The sequence below is a fragment of the Salmo trutta genome, unplaced genomic scaffold (assembly GCF_901001165.1).
Source record: "Salmo trutta unplaced genomic scaffold, fSalTru1.1, whole genome shotgun sequence".
Lineage (NCBI taxonomy): Eukaryota > Metazoa > Chordata > Actinopteri > Salmoniformes > Salmonidae > Salmo > Salmo trutta.
The window spans coordinates 1,906,985-1,926,984 of NW_021823216.1; the positions used below are offsets into that span (position 1 = coordinate 1,906,985).

At 42.8% G+C, this 20,000-nt stretch overlaps 1 protein-coding gene across 2 annotated transcripts in view; it reads left to right on the forward strand.

The window, feature by feature from the left end:
* Nucleotides 1–20,000, forward strand: part of LOC115189734 (thyrotropin-releasing hormone-degrading ectoenzyme) — a 350,721-nt gene that overhangs the window by 235,434 nt on the left and 95,287 nt on the right. For both annotated transcript variants that reach the window (XM_029748274.1, XM_029748275.1), the window contains one exon: nt 18,042–18,107. In XM_029748274.1, coding sequence (XP_029604134.1) covers nt 18,042–18,107 — 66 coding nt within the window. The remainder of the gene's footprint in view (nt 1–18,041; nt 18,108–20,000) is intronic.

Consider the following 20,000-nt stretch of genomic DNA (forward strand, 5'->3'; position numbering starts at 1 on the left):
CAGTCAGCCAGACAGACCCAATACCTTGGCTGTGTGTGTTATTATCAGTCAGCCAGACAGACCCAATACCTTGGCTGTGTGTGTTATTATCAGTCAGCCAGTCAGATCCAATACCTTGGCTGTGTGTGTTATTATCAGTCAGCCAGTCAGATCCAATACCTTGGCTGTGTGTGTTATTATCAGTCAGCCAGACAGACCCAATACCTTGGCTGTGTGTGTTATTATCAGTCAGCCAGTCAGATGATCCAATACCTTGGCTGTGTGTTATTATCAGTCAGCCAGTCAGATCCAATACCTTGGCTGTGTGTGTTATTATCAGTCAGCCAGTCAGACCCAATACCTTGGCTGTGTGTGTTATTATCAGTCAGCCAGTCAGACCCAATACCTTGGCTGTGTGCGTTATTATCAGTCAGCCAGTCAGACCCAATACCTTGGCTGTGTGTGTTATTATCAGTCAGCCAGTCAGATCCAATACCTTGGCTGTGTGTGTTATTATCAGTCAGCCAGACAGATCCAATACCTTGGCTGTGTGTGTTATTATCAGTCAGCCAGACAGACCCAATACCTTGGCTGTGTGTGTTATTATCAGTCAGCCAGTCAGATCCAATACCTTGGCTGTGTGTGTTATTATCAGTCAGCCAGTCAGATCCAATACCTTGGCTGTGTGTGTTATTATCAGTCAGCCAGACAGACCCAATACCTTGGCTGTGTGTGTTATTATCAGTCAGCCAGTCAGATGATCCAATACCTTGGCTGTGTGTTATTATCAGTCAGCCAGTCAGACCCAATACCTTGGCTGTGTGTTATTATCAGTCAGCCAGTCAGACCCAATACCTTGGCTGTGTGTTATTATCAGTCGGCCAGTCAGATCCAATACCTTGGCTGTGTGTGTTATTATCAGTCAGCCAGACAGATCCAATACCTTGGCTGTGTGTGTTATTATCAGTCAGCCAGACAGACCCAATACCTTGGCTGTGTGTGTTATTATCAGTCAGCCAGTCAGATCCAATACCTTGGCTGTGTGTGTTATTATCAGTCAGCCAGTCAGATCCAATACCTTGGCTGTGTGTGTTATTATCAGTCAGCCAGACAGACCCAATACCTTGGCTGTGTGTGTTATTATCAGTCAGCCAGTCAGATGATCCAATACCTTGGCTGTGTGTTATTATCAGTCAGCCAGTCAGACCCAATACCTTGGCTGTGTGTTATTATCAGTCAGCCAGTCAGACCCAATACCTTGGCTGTGTGTTATTATCAGTCGGCCAGTCAGATCCAATACCTTGGCTGTGTGTGTTATTATCAGTCAGCCAGACAGATCCAATACCTTGGCTGTGTGTGTTATTATCAGTCAGCCAGTCAGATCCAATACCTTGGCCGTGTGTGTTATTATCAGTCAGCCAGTCAGATCCAATACCTTGGCTGTGTGTGTTATTATCAGTCAGCCAGACAGACCCAATACCTTGGCTGTGTGTTATTATCAGTCAGCCAGTCAGATCCAATACCTTGGCTGTGTGTGTTTTTATCAGTCAGCCAGACAGATCCAATACCTTGGCTGTGTGTGTTATTATCAGTCAGCCAGACAGACCCAATACCTTGGCTGTGTGTGTTATTATCAGTCAGCCAGTCAGATCCAATACCTTGGCTGTGTGTGTTATTATCAGTCAGCCAGTCAGATCCAATACCTTGGCTGTGTGTGTTATTATCAGTCAGCCAGACAGACCCAATACCTTGGCTGTGTGTGTTATTATCAGTCAGCCAGTCAGATGATCCAATACCTTGGCTGTGTGTGTTATTATCAGTCAGCCAGACAGACCCAATACCTTGGCTGTGTGTTATTATCAGTCAGCCAGTCAGACCCAATACCTTGGCTGTGTTATTATCAGTCAGCCAGTCAGACCCAATACCTTGGCTGTGTGTGTTATTATCAGTCAGCCAGTCAGATCCAATACCTTGGCTGTGTGTGTTATTATCAGTCAGCCAGTCAGACCCAATACCTTGGCTGTGTGTGTTATTATCAGTCAGCCAGACAGATCCAATACCTTGGCTGTGTGTGTTATTATCAGTCAGCCAGTCAGATCCAATACCTTTGCTGTGTGTGTTATTATCAGTCAGCCGGTCAGATCCAATATCTTGGCTGTGTGTGTTATTATCAGTCAGCCAGTAAGACCCAATACCTTGTCTGTGTGTGTTATTATCAGTCAGCCAGACAGATCCAATACCTTGGCTGTGTGTGTTATTATCAGTCAGCCAGTCAGACCCAATACTTTGGCTGTGTGTGTTATTATCAGTCAGCCAGACAGATCCAATACCTTGGCTGTGTGTGTTATTATCAGTCAGCCAGACAGATCCAATACCTTGGCTGTGTGTGTTATTATCAGTCAGCCAGTCAGATCCAATACCTTGGCTGTGTGTGTTATTATTAGTCAGCCAGTCAGATCCAATACCTTGGCTGTGTGTGTTATTATCAGTCAGCCGGTCAGATCCAATACCTTGGCTGTGTGTTATCAGTCAGCCAGACAGATCCAATACCTTGGCTGTGTGTGTTATTATCAGTCAGCCAGTCAGATCCAATACCTTGGCTGTGTGTGTTATTATCAGTCAGCCAGTCAGATCCAATACCTTGGCTGTGTGTTATTATCAGTCAGCCAGTCAGACCCAATACCTTGGTTGTGTGTGTTATTATCAGTCAGCCAGTCAGATCCAATACCTTGGCTGTGTGTGTTATTATCAGTCAGCCAGTCAGATCCAATACCTTGGCTGTGTGTGTTATTATCAGTCAGCCAGTCAGACCCAATACCTTGGCTGTGTGTGTTATTATCAGTCAGCCAGTCAGACCCAATACCTTGGCTGTGTGTTATTATCAGTCAGCCAGTCAGATCCAATACCTTGGCTGTGTGTGTTATTATCAGTCAGCCAGACAGATCCAATACCTTGGCTGTGTGTGTTATTATCAGTCAGCCAGTCAGATCCAATACCTTGGCCGTGTGTGTTATTATCAGTCAGCCAGTCAGATCCAATACCTTGGCTGTGTGTGTTATTATCAGTCAGCCAGACAGACCCAATACCTTGGCTGTGTGTTATTATCAGTCAGCCAGTCAGATCCAATACCTTGGCTGTGTGTGTTTTTATCAGTCAGCCAGACAGATCCAATACCTTGGCTGTGTGTGTTATTATCAGTCAGCCAGACAGACCCAATACCTTGGCTGTGTGTGTTATTATCAGTCAGCCAGTCAGATCCAATACCTTGGCTGTGTGTGTTATTATCAGTCAGCCAGTCAGATCCAATACCTTGGCTGTGTGTGTTATTATCAGTCAGCCAGACAGACCCAATACCTTGGCTGTGTGTGTTATTATCAGTCAGCCAGTCAGATCCAATACCTTGGCTGTGTGTGTTATTATCAGTCAGCCAGACAGATCCAATACCTTGGCTGTGTGTGTTATTGTCAGTCAGCCAGACAGACCCAATACCTTGGCTGTGTGTGTTATTATCAGTCAGCCAGTGAGATCCAATACCTTGGCTGTGTGTGTTATTATCAGTCAGCCAGTCAGATCCAATACCTTGGCTGTGTGTGTTATTATCAGTCAGCCAGACAGACCCAATACCTTGGCTGTGTGTGTTATTATCAGTCAGCCAGTCAGATGATCCAATACCTTGGCTGTGTGTTATTATCAGTCAGCCAGTCAGACCCAATACCTTGGCTGTGTGTTATTATCAGTCAGCCAGTCAGACCCAATACCTTGGCTGTGTTATTATCAGTCAGCCAGTCAGACCCAATACCTTGGCTGTGTGTGTTATTATCAGTCAGCCAGTCAGATCCAATACCTTGGCTGTGTGTGTTATTATCAGTCAGCCAGTCAGACCCAATACCTTGGCTGTGTGTGTTATTATCAGTCAGCCAGACAGATCCAATACCTTGGCTGTGTGTGTTATTATCAGTCAGCCAGTCAGATCCAATACCTTTGCTGTGTGTGTTATTATCAGTCAGCCGGTCAGATCCAATATCTTGGCTGTGTGTGTTATTATCAGTCAGCCAGTAAGACCCAATACCTTGTCTGTGTGTGTTATTATCAGTCAGCCAGACAGATCCAATACCTTGGCTGTGTGTGTTATTATCAGTCAGCCAGTCAGACCCAATACTTTGGCTGTGTGTGTTATTATCAGTCAGCCAGACAGATCCAATACCTTGGCTGTGTGTGTTATTATCAGTCAGCCAGACAGATCCAATACCTTGGCTGTGTGTGTTATTATCAGTCAGCCAGTCAGATCCAATACCTTGGCTGTGTGTGTTATTATTAGTCAGCCAGTCAGATCCAATACCTTGGCTGTGTGTGTTATTATCAGTCAGCCGGTCAGATCCAATACCTTGGCTGTGTGTTATCAGTCAGCCAGACAGATCCAATACCTTGGCTGTGTGTGTTATTATCAGTCAGCCAGTCAGATCCAATACCTTGGCTGTGTGTGTTATTATCAGTCAGCCAGTCAGATCCAATACCTTGGCTGTGTGTTATTATCAGTCAGCCAGTCAGACCCAATACCTTGGTTGTGTGTTATTATCAGTCAGCCAGTCAGATCCAATACCTTGGCTGTGTGTGTTATTATCAGTCAGCCAGTCAGATCCAATACCTTGGCTGTGTGTGTTATTATCAGTCAGCCAGACAGATCCAATACCTTGGCTGTGTGTGTTATTATCAGTCAGCCAGTCAGATCCAATACCTTGGCTGTGTGTGTTATTATCAGTCAGCCAGTCAGATCCAATACCTTGGCTGTGTGTTATTATCAGTCAGCCAGTCAGATCCAATACCTTGGCTGTGTGTTATTATCAGTCAGCCAGTCAGATCCAATACCTTGGCTGTGTGTGTTATTATCAGTCAGCCAGTCAGACCCAATACCTTGGCTGTGTGTTATTATCAGTCAGCCAGTCAGATCCAATACCTTGGCTGTGTGTGTTATTATCAGTCAGCCAGACAGATCCAATACCTTGGCTGTGTGTGTTATTATCAGTCAGCCAGTCAGATCCAATACCTTGGCCGTGTGTGTTATTATCAGTCAGCCAGTCAGATCCAATACCTTGGCTGTGTGTGTTATTATCAGTCAGCCAGACAGACCCAATACCTTGGCTGTGTGTTATTATCAGTCAGCCAGTCAGATCCATTACCTTGGCTGTGTGTGTTTTTATCAGTCAGCCAGACAGATCCAATACCTTGGCTGTGTGTGTTATTATCAGTCAGCCAGACAGACCCAATACCTTGGCTGTGTGTGTTATTATCAGTCAGCCAGTCAGATCCAATACCTTGGCTGTGTGTGTTATTATCAGTCAGCCAGTCAGATCCAATACCTTGGCTGTGTGTGTTATTATCAGTCAGCCAGACAGACCCAATACCTTGGCTGTGTGTGTTATTATCAGTCAGCCAGTCATATGATCCAATACCTTGGCTGTGTGTTATTATCAGTCAGCCAGACAGATCCAATACCTTGGCTGTGTGTGTTATTATCAGTCAGCCAGTCAGACCCAATACCTTGGCTGTGTTATTATCAGTCAGCCAGTCAGATCCAATACCTTGGCTGTGTGTGTTATTATCAGTCAGCCAGTCAGATCCAATACCTTTGCTGTGTGTGTTATTATCAGTCAGCCGGTCAGATCCAATATCTTGGCTGTGTGTGTTATTATCAGTCAGCCAGTAAGACCCAATACCTTGTCTGTGTGTGTTATTATCAGTCAGCCAGACAGATCCAATACCTTGGCTGTGTGTGTTATTATCAGTCAGCCAGTCAGACCCAATACTTTGGCTGTGTGTGTTATTATCAGTCAGCCAGACAGATCCAATACCTTGGCTGTGTGTGTTATTATCAGTCAGCCAGACAGATCCAATACCTTGGCTGTGTGTGTTATTATTAGTCAGCCAGTCAGATCCAATACCTTGGCTGTGTGTGTTATTATCAGTCAGCCGGTCAGATCCAATACCTTGGCTGTGTGTTATCAGTCAGCCAGACAGATCCAATACCTTGGCTGTGTGTGTTATTATCAGTCAGCCAGTCAGACCCAATACCTTGGTTGTGTGTGTTATTATCAGTCAGCCAGTCAGATCCAATACCTTGGCTGTGTGTGTTATTATCAGTCAGCCAGTCAGATCCAATACCTTGGCTGTGTGTGTTATTATCAGTCAGCCAGACAGATCCAATACCTTGGCTGTGTGTGTTATTATCAGTCAGCCAGTCAGATCCAATACCTTGGCTGTGTGTGTTATTATCAGTCAGCCAGTCAGATCCAATACCTTGGCTGTGTGTTATTATCAGTCAGCCAGTCAGATCCAATACCTTGGCTGTGTGTTATTATCAGTCAGCCAGTCAGATCCAATACCTTGGCTGTGTGTGTTATTATCAGTCAGCCAGTCAGACCCAATACCTTGGCTGTGTGTTATTATCAGTCAGCCAGTCAGATCCAATACCTTGGCTGTGTGTGTTATTATCAGTCAGCCAGTCAGATCCAATACCTTGGCTGTGTGTTATTATCAGTCAGCCAGTCAGATCCAATACCTTGGCTGTGTGCGTTATTATCAGTCAGCCAGTCAGACCCAATACCTTGGCTGTGTGTTATTATCAGTCAGCCAGTCAGATCCAATACCTTGGCTGTGTGTGTTATTATCAGTCAGCCAGTCAGATCCAATACCTTGGCTGTGTGTGTTATTATCAGTCAGCCAGACAGACCCAATACCTTGGCTGTGTGTTATTATCAGTCAGCCAGTCAGATCCAATACCTTGGCTGTGTGTGTTTTTATCAGTCAGCCAGACAGATCCAATACCTTGGCTGTGTGTGTTATTATCAGTCAGACTGGAACGAGGGAACGAGGGAACGAGTTGTTAGGATTCTACATGGGATTCAAGGAGGCAGAAGATGTAATGGACCTGTTGTAATTACACCCCGATGATTCATATTCACAGCCAGACATTGCCTTACCAATTTAGTCAAATCCCTGTAATAACGGCTGTTTGAACCAGCACCATCTATCTGCTGTAAAGGACTCACATTACAGTATGCCACGCGATAGTGTTGTGCATTAACAGGCTGATCAATGGATCTGAATACTGAAGGTCAATTGGTAAAAGACAACAAAACATAATTAATATTTTACAACACAACACAGATCACTGCACACAATATACTATAGACAGTATAGACAAGGTATTCACACAACTCACTTTAATACAATGTCCAATATACTATAGACAGTATAGACAAGGTATTCACACAACTCACACAAATACAAGGTCCAATATACTATAGACAGTATAGACAAGGTATTCACACAACTCACTTTAATACAAGGTTCAATATACTATGGACAGTATAGACATGGTATTCACACAACTCACACGAATACAATGTCCAATATACTATAGACAGTATAGACAAGGTATTCACACAACTCACACAAATACAAGGTCCAATATACTATAGACAGTATAGACAAGGTATTCACAAAACTCAAATCAATACAAGGTCCAATATTTATTTTTTATTTCACCTTTATTTAACCAGGTAGGCAAGTTGAGAACAAGTTCTCCTTTACAATTGCAACCTGGCCAAGATAAAGCAAAGCAGTTCAACACATACAACAACACAGAGTTACACATGGAGTAAAACAAACATACAGTCAATAATACAGTACAAAACTCTATACACAGCATGTGCAGATGAGGTAGGATAAGAGAGGTAAGGCAATAAATAGGCCATGGTGGTGAAGTAATTACAATATAGCAAGTAAACACTGGAATGGTAGATGTGCAGAAGATGAATGTGCAAGTAGAGATACTGGGGTGCAAAGGAGCAAGATAAATACATATACTATGGACAGTATAGACAAGGTATTCACACAACTCACATCAATACAAGGTCCAATATACTATTGACAGTATAGACAAGGTATTTACACAACTCGCATAAATACAAGGTCCAGTATACTATAGACAGTATAGACAAGGTATTCACACAACTCACACAAATACAATGTCCAATATACTATAGACAGTATAGACAAGGTATTCACACAACTCACATCAATACAAGGTCCAATATACTATACACAGTATAGACAAGGTATTCACACAACCCACATCAATACAAGGTCCAATATACTATAGACAGTATAGACAAGGTATTCACACAACCCACATCAATACAAGGTCCAATATACTATAGACAGTATAGACAAGGTATTCACACAACTCACATCAATTCAAGGTCCAATATACTATACACAGTATAGACAAGGTATTCACACAACCCACATCAATACAAGGTCCAATATACTATAGACAGTATAGACAAGGTATTCACACAACTCACATCAATACAAGGTCCAATATACTATACACAGTATAGACAAGGTATTCACACAACTCACACCAAAACAAGGTCCAATATACTATAGACAGAATAGACAAGGTATTCACACAACTCACATCAATACAAGGTCCAATGTACTATAGACAGTACAAGTACAGTAGTAGAATACAGTGATGCTGCTGTGTACAGTAGTTATATACAGTGATGCTGCTCTGTACAGTAGTTATATACAGGGATGCTGCTGTGTACAGTAGTTATATACAGTGATGCTGCTGTGTACAGTAGTTATATACAGTGATGCTGCTGTGTACAGTAGTTATATACAGTGATGCTGCTGTGTACAGTAGTTATATACAGTGATGCTGCTCTGTACAGTAGTTATATACAGGGATGCTGCTGTGTACAGTAGTTATATACAGTGATGCTGCTGTGTACAGTAGTTATATACAGTGATGCTGCTGTGTACAGTAGTTATATACAGTGATGCTGCTGTGTACAGTAGTTATATACAGTGATGCTGCTGTGTACAGTAGTTATATACAGTGATGCTGCTCTGTACAGTAGTTATATACAGGGATGCTGCTGTGTACAGTAGTTATATACAGTGATGCTGCTGTGTACAGTAGTTATATACAGTGATGCTGCTGTGTACAGTAGTTATATACAGTGATGCTGCTGTGTACAGTAGTTATATACAGTGATGCTGCTGTGTACAGTAGTTATATACAGTGATGCTGCTGTGTACAGTAGTTATATACAGTGATGCTGCTGTGTACAGTAGTTATATACAGTGATGCTGCTGTGTACAGTAGTTATATACAGTGATGCTGCTGTGTACAGTAGTTATATACAGTGATGCTGCTGTGTACAGTAGTTATATACAGTGATGCTGCTGTGTACAGTAGTTATATACAGTGATGCTGCTCTGTACAGTAGTTATATACAGTGATGCTGCTCTGTACAGTAGTTATATACAGTGATGCTGCTGTGTACAGTAGTTATATACAGTGATGCTGCTGTGTACAGTAGTTATATACAGTGATGCTGCTGTGTACAGTAGTTATATACAGTGATGCCGCTGTGTACAGTAGTTATATACAGTGATGCCGCTGTGTACAGTAGTTATATACAGTGATGCCGCTGTGTACAGTAGTTATATACAGTGATGCTGCTCTGTACAGTAGTTATATACAGTGATGCTGCTGTGTACAGTAGTTATATACAGTGATGCTGCTCTGTACAGTAGTAACCTGCAAGATCTGTTTCCTTTCCCATCTCTTTAGAAACTACCTCTTCCTCATTCTTTTCAACTTCCTCAAACTCCGTTTCACTCCATCCATGATCGCTATTACCAGGAGAAACAAGGTCCTCAGTTCTATAGAGACCCAGGTCTATAGAGAGACATAGTTCTATAATCAGGAGACCTCTGGGAGACATAGTTCTATAATCAAGAGACCTCTGAGAGACCCAGGTCTATAGAGAGACATAGTTCTATAATCAGGAGACCTCTGGGAGACATAGTTCTATAATCAGGAGACCTCTGAGAGACCCAGGACTATAGAGAGACATAGTTCTATAATCAGGAGACCTCTGAGAGACATAGTTCTATAATCAGGAGACATCTGAGAGACATAGTTCTATAATCAGGAGACCTCTGAGAGACCCAGGTCTATAGAGAGACATAGTTCTATAATCAGGAGACATCTGAGAGACATAGTTCTATAATCAGGAGACCTCTGAGAGACATAGTTCTATAATCAGGAGACATCTGAGAGACATAGTTCTATAATCAGGAGACCTCTGAGAGACCCAGGTCTATAGAGAGACATAGTTCTATAATCAGGAGACATCTGAGAGACATAGTTCTATAATCAGGAGACCTCTGAGAGACCCAGGTCTATAGAGAGACATAGTTCTATAATCAGGAGACATCTGAGAGACATAGTTCTATAATCAGGAGACCTCTGAGAGACCCAGGTCTATAGAGAGACATAGTTCTATAATCAGGAGACCTCTGAGAGACCCAGGTCTATAGAGAGACATAGTTCTATAATCAGGAGACCTCTGAGAGACCCAGGTCTATAGAGAGACATAGTTCTATAATCAGGAGACCTCTGAGAGACATAGTTCTATAATCAGGAGACCTCTGAGAGACCCAGGTCTATAGAGATACATAGTTCTATAATCAGGAGACATCTGAGAGACATAGTTCTATAATCAGGAGACCTCTGAGAGACCCAGGTCTATAGAGAGACATAGTTCTATAATCAGGAGACATCTGAGAGACATAGTTCTATAATCAGGAGACCTCTGAGAGACCCAGGACTATAGAGAGACATAGTTCTATAATCAGGAGACCTCTGAGAGACATAGTTCTATAATCAGGAGACATCTGAGAGACATAGTTCTATAATCAGGAGACCTCTGAGAGACCCAGGTCTATAGAGAGACATAGTTCTATAATCAGGAGACATCTGAGAGACATAGTTCTATAATCAGGAGACCTCTGAGAGACCCAGGTCTATAGAGAGACATAGTTCTATAATTAGGAGACCTCTGAGAGACCCAGGTCTATAGAGAGACATAGTTCTATAATCAGGAGACCTCTGAGAGACCCAGGTCTATAGAGAGACATAGTTCTATAATCAGGAGACCTCTGAGAGACCCATGACTATAGAGAGACATAGTTCTATAATCAGGAGACCTCTGAGAGACATAGTTCTATAATCAGGAGACCTCTGAGAGACGCAGGTCTATAGAGAGACATAGTTCTGTAATCAGGAGACCTCTGAGAGACATAGTTCTATAATCAGGAGACCTCTGAGAGACCCAGGTCTATAGAGAGACATAGTTCTATAATCAGGAGACATCTGAGAGACATAGTTCTATAATCAGGAGACCTCTGAGAGACCCAGGACTATAGAGAGACATAGTTCTATAATCAGGAGACCTCTGAGAGACATAGTTCTATAATCAGGAGACATCTGAGAGACATAGTTCTATAATCAGGAGACCTCTGAGAGACCCAGGTCTATAGAGAGACATAGTTCTATAATCAGGAGACATCTGAGAGACATAGTTCTATAATCAGGAGACCTCTGAGAGACCCAGGTCTATAGAGAGACATAGTTCTATAATCAGGAGACCTCTGAGAGACCCAGGTCTATAGAGAGACATAGTTCTATAATCAGGAGACCTCTGAGAGACCCAGGTCTATAGAGAGACATAGTTCTATAATCAGGAGACCTCTGAGAGACCCATGACTATAGAGAGACATAGTTCTATAATCAGGAGACCTCTGAGAGACATAGTTCTATAATCAGGAGACCTCTGAGAGACGCAGGTCTATAGAGAGACATAGTTCTGTAATCAGGAGACCTCTGAGAGACATAGTTCTATAATCAGGAGACCTCTGAGAGACGCAGGTCTATAGAGAGACATAGTTCTATAATCAGGAGACCTCTGGGAGACATAGTTCTATAATCAGGAGACCTCTGAGAGACATAGTTCTATAATCAGGAGACCTCTGAGAGACATAGTTCTATAATCAGGAGACCTCTGAGAGACGCAGGTCTATAGAGAGACATAGTTCTATAATCAGGAGACCTCTGAGAGACATAGTTCTATAATCAGGAGACCTCTGAGAGACGCAGGTCTATAGAGAGACATAGTTCTATAATCAGGAGACCTCTGAGAGACATAGTTCTATAATCAGGAGACCTCTGAGAGACCCAGGTCTATAGAGAGACATAGTTCTATAATCAGGAGACCTCTGAGAGACGCAGGTCTATAGAGAGACATAGTTCTGTAATCAGGAGACCTCTGAGAGACATAGTTCTATAATCAGGAGACCTCTGAGAGACGCAGGTCTATAGAGAGACATAGTTCTATAATCAGGAGACCTCTGGGAGACATAGTTCTATAATCAGGAGACCTCTGAGAGACCCAGGACTATAGAGAGACATAGTTCTATAATCAGGAGACCTCTGGGAGACATAGTTCTATAATCAGGAGACCTCTGGGAGACATAGTTCTATAATCAGGAGACCTCTGAGAGACGCAGGTCTATAGAGAGACATAGTTCTATAATCAGGAGACCTCTGAGAGACGCAGGTCTATAGAGAGACATAGTTCTATAATCAGGAGACCTCTGAGAGACATAGTTCTATAATCAGGAGACCTCTGAGAGACGCAGGTCTATAGAGAGACATAGTTCTATAATCAGGAGACCTCTGAGAGACATAGTTCTATAATCAGGAGACCTCTGAGAGACCCAGGTCTATAGAGAGACATAGTTCTATAATCAGGAGACCTCTGAGAGACGCAGGTCTATAGAGAGACATAGTTCTATAATCAGGAGACCTCTGAGAGACGCAGGTCTATAGAGAGACATAGTTCTATAATCAGGAGACCTCTGAGAGACGCAGGTCTATAGAGAGACATAGTTCTATAATCAGGAGACCTCTGAGAGACGCAGGTCTATAGAGAGACATAGTTCTATAATCAGGAGACCTCTGGGAGACATAGTTCTATAATCAGGAGACCTCTGAGAGACCCAGGTCTATAGAGAGACATAGTTCTATAATCAGGAGACCTCTGAGAGACCCAGGTCTATAGAGAGACATAGTTCTATAATCAGGAGACCTCTGGGAGACATAGTTCTATAATCAGGAGACCTCTGAGAGACCCAGGTCTATAGAGAGACATAGTTCTATAATCAGGAGACCTCTGAGAGACATAGTTCTATAATCAGGAGACCTCTGAGAGACATAGGTCTATAGAGAGACATAGTTCTATAATCAGGAGACCTCTGAGAGACGCAGGTCTATAGAGAGACATAGTTCTATAATCAGGAGACCTCTGAGAGACCCAGGTCTATAGAGAGACATAGTTCTATAATCAGGAGACCTCTGAGAGACGCAGGTCTATAGAGAGACCCAGGTCTATAATCAGGAGACCTCTGAGAGACCCAGGTCTATAGAGAGACATAGTTCTATAATCAGGAGACCTCTGAGAGACCCAGGTCTATAGAGAGACATAGTTCTATAATCAGGAGACCTCTGAGAGACATAGTTCTATAATCAGGAGACCTCTGAGAGACGCAGGTCTATAGAGAGACATAGTTCTATAATCAGGAGACCTCTGAGAGACATAGTTCTATAATCAGGAGACCTCTGAGAGACGCAGGTCTATAGAGAGACATAGTTCTATAATCAGGAGACCTCTGAGAGACATAGTTCTATAATCAGGAGACCTCTGAGAGACCCAGGTCTATAGAGAGACATAGTTCTATAATCAGGAGACCTCTGAGAGACGCAGGTCTATAGAGAGACATAGTTCTGTAATCAGGAGACCTCTGAGAGACATAGTTCTATAATCAGGAGACCTCTGAGAGACGCAGGTCTATAGAGAGACATAGTTCTATAATCAGGAGACCTCTGGGAGACATAGTTCTATAATCAGGAGACCTCTGAGAGACCCAGGTCTATAGAGAGACATAGTTCTATAATCAGGAGACCTCTGAGAGACGCAGGTCTATAGAGAGACATAGTTCTATAATCAGGAGACAGATATTCCATGTTCCTGTTCTTCCGTTGTTCTTTCTCTTCTCCATTCCCATTGTTGAACTCTCCTTGCTTTCCACACCAGGCTGGATATGATAAACCCCCCAACCAGTAAATTGAGTCGAGTCTGCAACCTCCTGACTTGATATCTAGCTACCAAACTTGTTCAAACCTGCCGCTGTCCTGCTGTCTCAGCTGGCCGGCTGTGTTGACCCTCACGTACAGCCTTTCCTTGAGCCCACCATCACAGCGGATTAATGAAATGCGTCGTTCGGAGAGAATAGTTCTAAAAATAAATGTCTTTTAAACAACGATAATCAGAATATTATAATTTAAGCATTGATGAAAGATACAAGTGTTATAGATAGGATTAAAGATGAACGTCTTGCTCTTGACGCTCTCGTCCTGTAAGCGGGACGAACATCCAGCGAAAAACTCCTATCGACATTAGCATAACGAAATTTAATATATATATATTTTCAAATATAGGACTGTCTCATATCGTTTTATAGATACACCTCTCCTGAATCGACCCACGTTGTCCGATTTCAAAAAGGCTTTACAGGAAAAGCAAAACATTAGATTATGTTAGAGGAGTACATCGTAAAAGTAGCCACATAGCCATTTTCCGACCAACCACATGCATCACAAATAACCAAAAAACAGCTAAATGCAGCACTAACCTTTTACAAACTTCATCAGATGACACACCTAGGACATCATGTTACACAATGCATGCATTCTTTTGTTCGATAAAGGTCATATTTATATATAAAAACAGCATTTTACATCGGCACGTAACGTTGACTAACTATTTTCCCTCAAATGCATCCAGGGAAACAGTGCTACAATTTACTCAATTACTACTCGAAAACATTTTGAAAATGTAATATTGTCAATCTAAGATTTATAGATGAATATCTCTTGAAAGCACCTGTAATACCAGATTTAAAAATAACTTTACTGGGTAATCACACTTTGCGATAAAAGGGGATGCGATACTCAGAAAATTACCTAGTAAATACAGCTCTGCGCCATCTTGGAACAATCGCATATCACATCTAATCTTGTATACTATTGTCAATAATCCCTTACCTTTGGTTGTCTTCATCAGAAAGCACTTCCAGGAATCCCAGGTCCACAACAAATGTATTTTCGTTCGAAAAAGTCCATCCTTTATGTTCCATTAGCTTGTTGTTGTTAGCGCGTCTGAAGGCTGAACCAAATGCTCAGTCGGGCGCGGGACAGCAATTTCGAAAAAAATACATTTTTTCCCCATTTAGGTTCGTTCAAACATGTCAAACGTTGTATAACATAAATCTTCAGGGCCTGTTTCAACAAGAGAGCCAATAAGATTCAAGGGGGACGATTGTATTGTGTTTCATAACGTTTCGAAAGGAGGGGGTAGACAGGGCCGCCGGCGTCATAATGGTGATGGCCCTCCTCCTGTGACCAATTTCAACAGCGTGTCATTCTGTCAGTTTCGACAGTAGAAGGCTCAAACCACTTTGTAAAGACTGGGGACATCTAGTGGAAGCAATAGGAAGTGCTCAATGAACCATAGCTCACGGTGTGATTAATAGGCAACGTGATGAAGTTGAGTCCGCAATTCAGAATTCCACTTCCTGTTTCGATCTGTCTCGGGGTTTTGACTCCCATATGAGTTCTGTTATACTCACAGACACCATTCATACAGTTTTAGAAACTTTAGGGTGTTTTCTATCCACAAGTATTAATTATATGCATATCCTAGTTTCTGAGTTTGAGTAGTAGGCCGTTTAAAATGGGCACGAATTTTTTTCAAAATGCGCTGTGGCGCCCCCTATCCTAGGGGAACTCCAAGAGGTTATTAATCCAGCCGCTGTGTCAGATTTCAAAAAGGCTTTACGGCGAAAGCACACCATGTGATTATGTTAGGACAGCGCCTAGCCACAGAAAACCATACAGCCATTTTCCAACCAAGGAGAGGACACACAAAAGTCAGAAATAGCGATTAAATTAATCACTTACCTTTGATGATCTTCATCTGGTGGCACTCCCAGGACTCCATGTTAGACAATAAATGTTTGTTTTGTTCGATAATGTCCCTCTTTATGTCCAAAAACCTCCGTTTTGTTGGTGCGTTTAGTTTAGTAATCCAAAGGCACAAAGCGCGCTCTCAATATCCTGACGAAAAGTCAAAAAAGTACAATAGAAGTTCATAGAAACATGTCAAACGATGTTTAAAATCATTCCTGGGGATGTTTTTGTCATAAATAATCATTAATATTTCAAACAGACAAAAGCTTTGTGAATAGAAAAGGAGAAACAAGAAAGGTGCGCTCCCGATCACGCGCTGGACTCATGTCTGGAAATGTTCACTGTCCACTCATTGAGAGTGCTGTATCTCCCTCATTTTTCAGAGTAAAAGCCTGAAACAATGCCTAAAGACTGGCCACATGTAGAAGAAGCCATAGAGCTCGTGAACTGGGTCCTAAATCTTTGTATGGTGGAAAGGCTTTCAATGGAAAAACAGCCTTTGAAAATAATAGTAGTTCCTGGATGGATTTTCCTCAGGTTTTTGCCTGCCATATCAGTTCTGTTATACTCACAGACATTATTTTAACAGTTTTGGAAACTTTAGAGTGTTTTCTATCCAAATATACCAATTATATGCATATCCTAGCTTCTGGGCCTGAGTAGCAGGCAGTTTAATTTGGGCACGCTTTTCATCCAAAATTCCGAATGCTGCCCCCTACAATAGTGAAGTTAAAGTACATAATGTGCTGGCCACCCTGCCTTTGAGTAGTTAGGTCTATTCCCTGCTTTCCCCTGCTATTTCCCTGCTTTTCCCTGCTTTTCCCCTGCTATTTCCCTGCTTTTCCCTGCTTTTCCCTGCTATTTCCCTGCTTTTCCCAGCTTTTCCCTGCTATTTCCCTGCTATTTCCCTGCTTTTCCCTGCTTTTCCCTGCTATTTCCCTGCTTTTCCCTGCTTTTCCCTGCTATTCCCCTGCTATTTCCCTGCTTTTCCCTGCTTTTCCTTGCTTTTCCCCTGCTATTTCCCTGCTTTCCCTGCTTTTCCCTGCTATTCCCCTGCTTTTCCCTGCTATTTCCCTGCTTTTCCCTGCTATTTCCCTGCTTTTCCCTGCTTTTCCCTGCTATTCCCCTGCTATTTCCCTGCTTTTCCCTGCTTTTCCCTGCTTTTCCCTGCTATTCCCCTGCTTTTCCCTGCTATTTCCCTGCTTTTCCCTGCTATTTCCCTGCTTTTCCCTGCTTTTCCCTGCTATTCCCCTGCTATTTCCCTGCTTTTCCCTGCTTTTCCCTGCTTTTCCCTGCTTTTCCCTGCTATTCCCCTGCTTTTCCCTGCTATTTCCCTGCTTTTCCCTGCTTTTCCCTGCTATTCCCCTGCTTTTCCCTGCTATTTCCCTGCTTTTCCCTGCTATTTCCCTGCTTTTCCCTGCTATTCCCCTGCTTTTCCCTGCTATTCCCCTGCTTTTCCCTGCTATTTCCCTGCTAACGATAAGCTATCCAAAATAGCGAAGTAGCCGAATAGACAGTGTGATAAGATTAAAAGCCTGTGTTGTTAGAGGAATCTTACAGTGAAAACGTGACGATATACACTGACATTGTTCCAGTTGAGGTATGTGGCTGTACATTGTGACTACTGGGAACTCATTAGAAGTTAGAACTAAGTAGTTCAGAAGCAGCCTTGGCTTGGCGTGCTCACAGACGTTGGGCTATAGACAGGGAACATGTCTCACTCTACACATACTCTGAAGATACTCAGCATTCCTAAACTTCTCATTCACTGGGGAAGACAATTTGAGTAAGCTGTACATTTTTTTGATTTTTTTGGGGTATTGGAGTTTTGACAATTCTGTAATATTTATTTTGTTTTATTTCATTTTATTTTACTGTTATAACTAACATGAGGTGCCACATAAGGACAAATCTCTCCTTACCAGTTGGGCACCATTTGCATAAATCAAATTGATATTCTATTGAAAGGGATTAGATGTGCATTTGTCTGGGTGTAGGGGGAATAATCCCCAGAAGCAACTCTGCTGTCCGTCAAGCTGGGTATATTATATTTGTGCCTGACATGTTAAATTAAAACAATCTGGCTTTAAAATATGTCATTGTCCCCTTACAGGATTACTTGATGACACACATGTACAGCAACGCGGGCAGAGATGACTTGTGGAACAAACTGACTGAGGTATGGAATGTTGATTGCTTTTGCTCTCTCTCTCTCTCTCCCTCTCTATCTCTTCCTCTCTCTCTCTTCCCCTCTCTCTCTCTTCCTCTCTCTCTCTCTCTCTTCCTCTCTCTCTCCCTCTCTCTCTCTTCCCCTCTCTCTCTCTTCCCCTCTCTCTCCCACTATCTCTCTTCCTCTCTCTCTCTCTCTCTCTCTCTCTCTCTCTCTCTCTCTCTTCCCTCTCTCTCTCCCTTGGCCGAGGGGTAGAAACACAACACAACACTGTCCACTGGCTCCCTGCAGAACATGTCAAAATGGAAAACCTGTTTTTTTGTTGTTTTTGTGTTTGCCGGATGAAACTATTTATCTTGTCTCACATTCCGTCTCCCGCTAGCACAGCTGCAGCATAGCCTCTATTGTAGAACAACATACAGTATAAAGCAACATATAGGTCAGGGACTATTGGGCAACTCTCCTCTCAACAGCCGTTGAGTTCACAGTCATGCCTGGTGAACTGGACACCAATATGGGGGGGGGCTATTGTCCAAAATCAACAGGGGGAATTCAATTCAAATTCAATTCAAACAACTTTATATTGTCCCATTTACTGGCTGAAAATGCTACTGTATTACATCCGGTATATTGTAAAATAACATTCAAACATTTGTAACAGACATCGTCCAGAAGTATGTCATTATTAGGTTGATTCCCACGTTAGATCATATCGTAATGACAGTTTAAAGCACATCTTTCCCCCCAGATGTTACCTGCTGCCAATAAAAGCCACAATCAATCAGTTCAGTTTATCTGAAAGGTCTCTAGCTCTCTGACCATGGCTAATGTCCTCGGGCTAAACTGCCTCCGGTCCTTCTATAGGCCCGAAGAAGAGTGAGAATCCCCCCCCCCCCCTCATAGGAGATCCCTGCTCTGGTCTTGTCTGGTCTCTGATCTATAAAACATGTCATTGATCAAACAGCCATTAAAGACAAAGTCATTGACTGCAGATGTCTTGCTCCTGTGATACCTACAGTCAAATTACGTAGTGGCCTCATTACTGGCCTCATTACGTAGTGGACTCATTACTGGCCTCATTACGTAGTGGCCTCATTACTGGCCTCATTACGTAGTGGACTCATTATGTAGTGGCCTCATTACTGGCCTCATTACTGGCCTCATTACGTAGTGGCCTCATTACTGGCCTCATTACGTAGTGGTCTCATTACGTAGTGGGCTCATTACGTACTGGCCTCATTATGTAGTGGCCTCATTACGTACTGGCGTCATTATGTAGTGGCCTCATTACGTAGTGGCCTCATTACGTACTGGTCTCATTACGTAGTGGCCTCATTACGTACTGGCGTCATTATGTAGTGGCCTCATTACGTAGTGGCTTTATTACGTAGTGGCCTCATTACGTAGTGGCGTCATTACGTAGTGGCCTCATTACGTACTGGCCTCATTACGTACTGGTCTCATTACGTAGTGGCCTCATGGCCTCATTACGTAGTGGCTTTATTACGTAGTGGACTCATTACGTAGTGGCGTCATTATGTAGTGGCCTCATTACGTAGTGGCCTCATTACGTAGTGGCGTCATTACGTAGTGGCCTCATTACGTACTGTCTCATTACGTACTGGACTCATTACGTAGTGGCCTCATTACGTACTGGCCTCATTACATACTGGTCTCATTACGTAGTGGCCTCATGGCCTCATTACGTAGTGGCTTTATTACGTAGTGGCCTCATTACTGGTCTTATTATATAGTCGTCTCATTACGTACTGGTCTCATTACGTAGTGGCCTCATTACGTACTGGCCTCATTACGTACTGGTCTCATTACGTAGTGGCCTCATGGCCTCATTACGTAGTGGCTTTATTACGTAGTGGCCTCATTACTGGTCTCATTATGTAG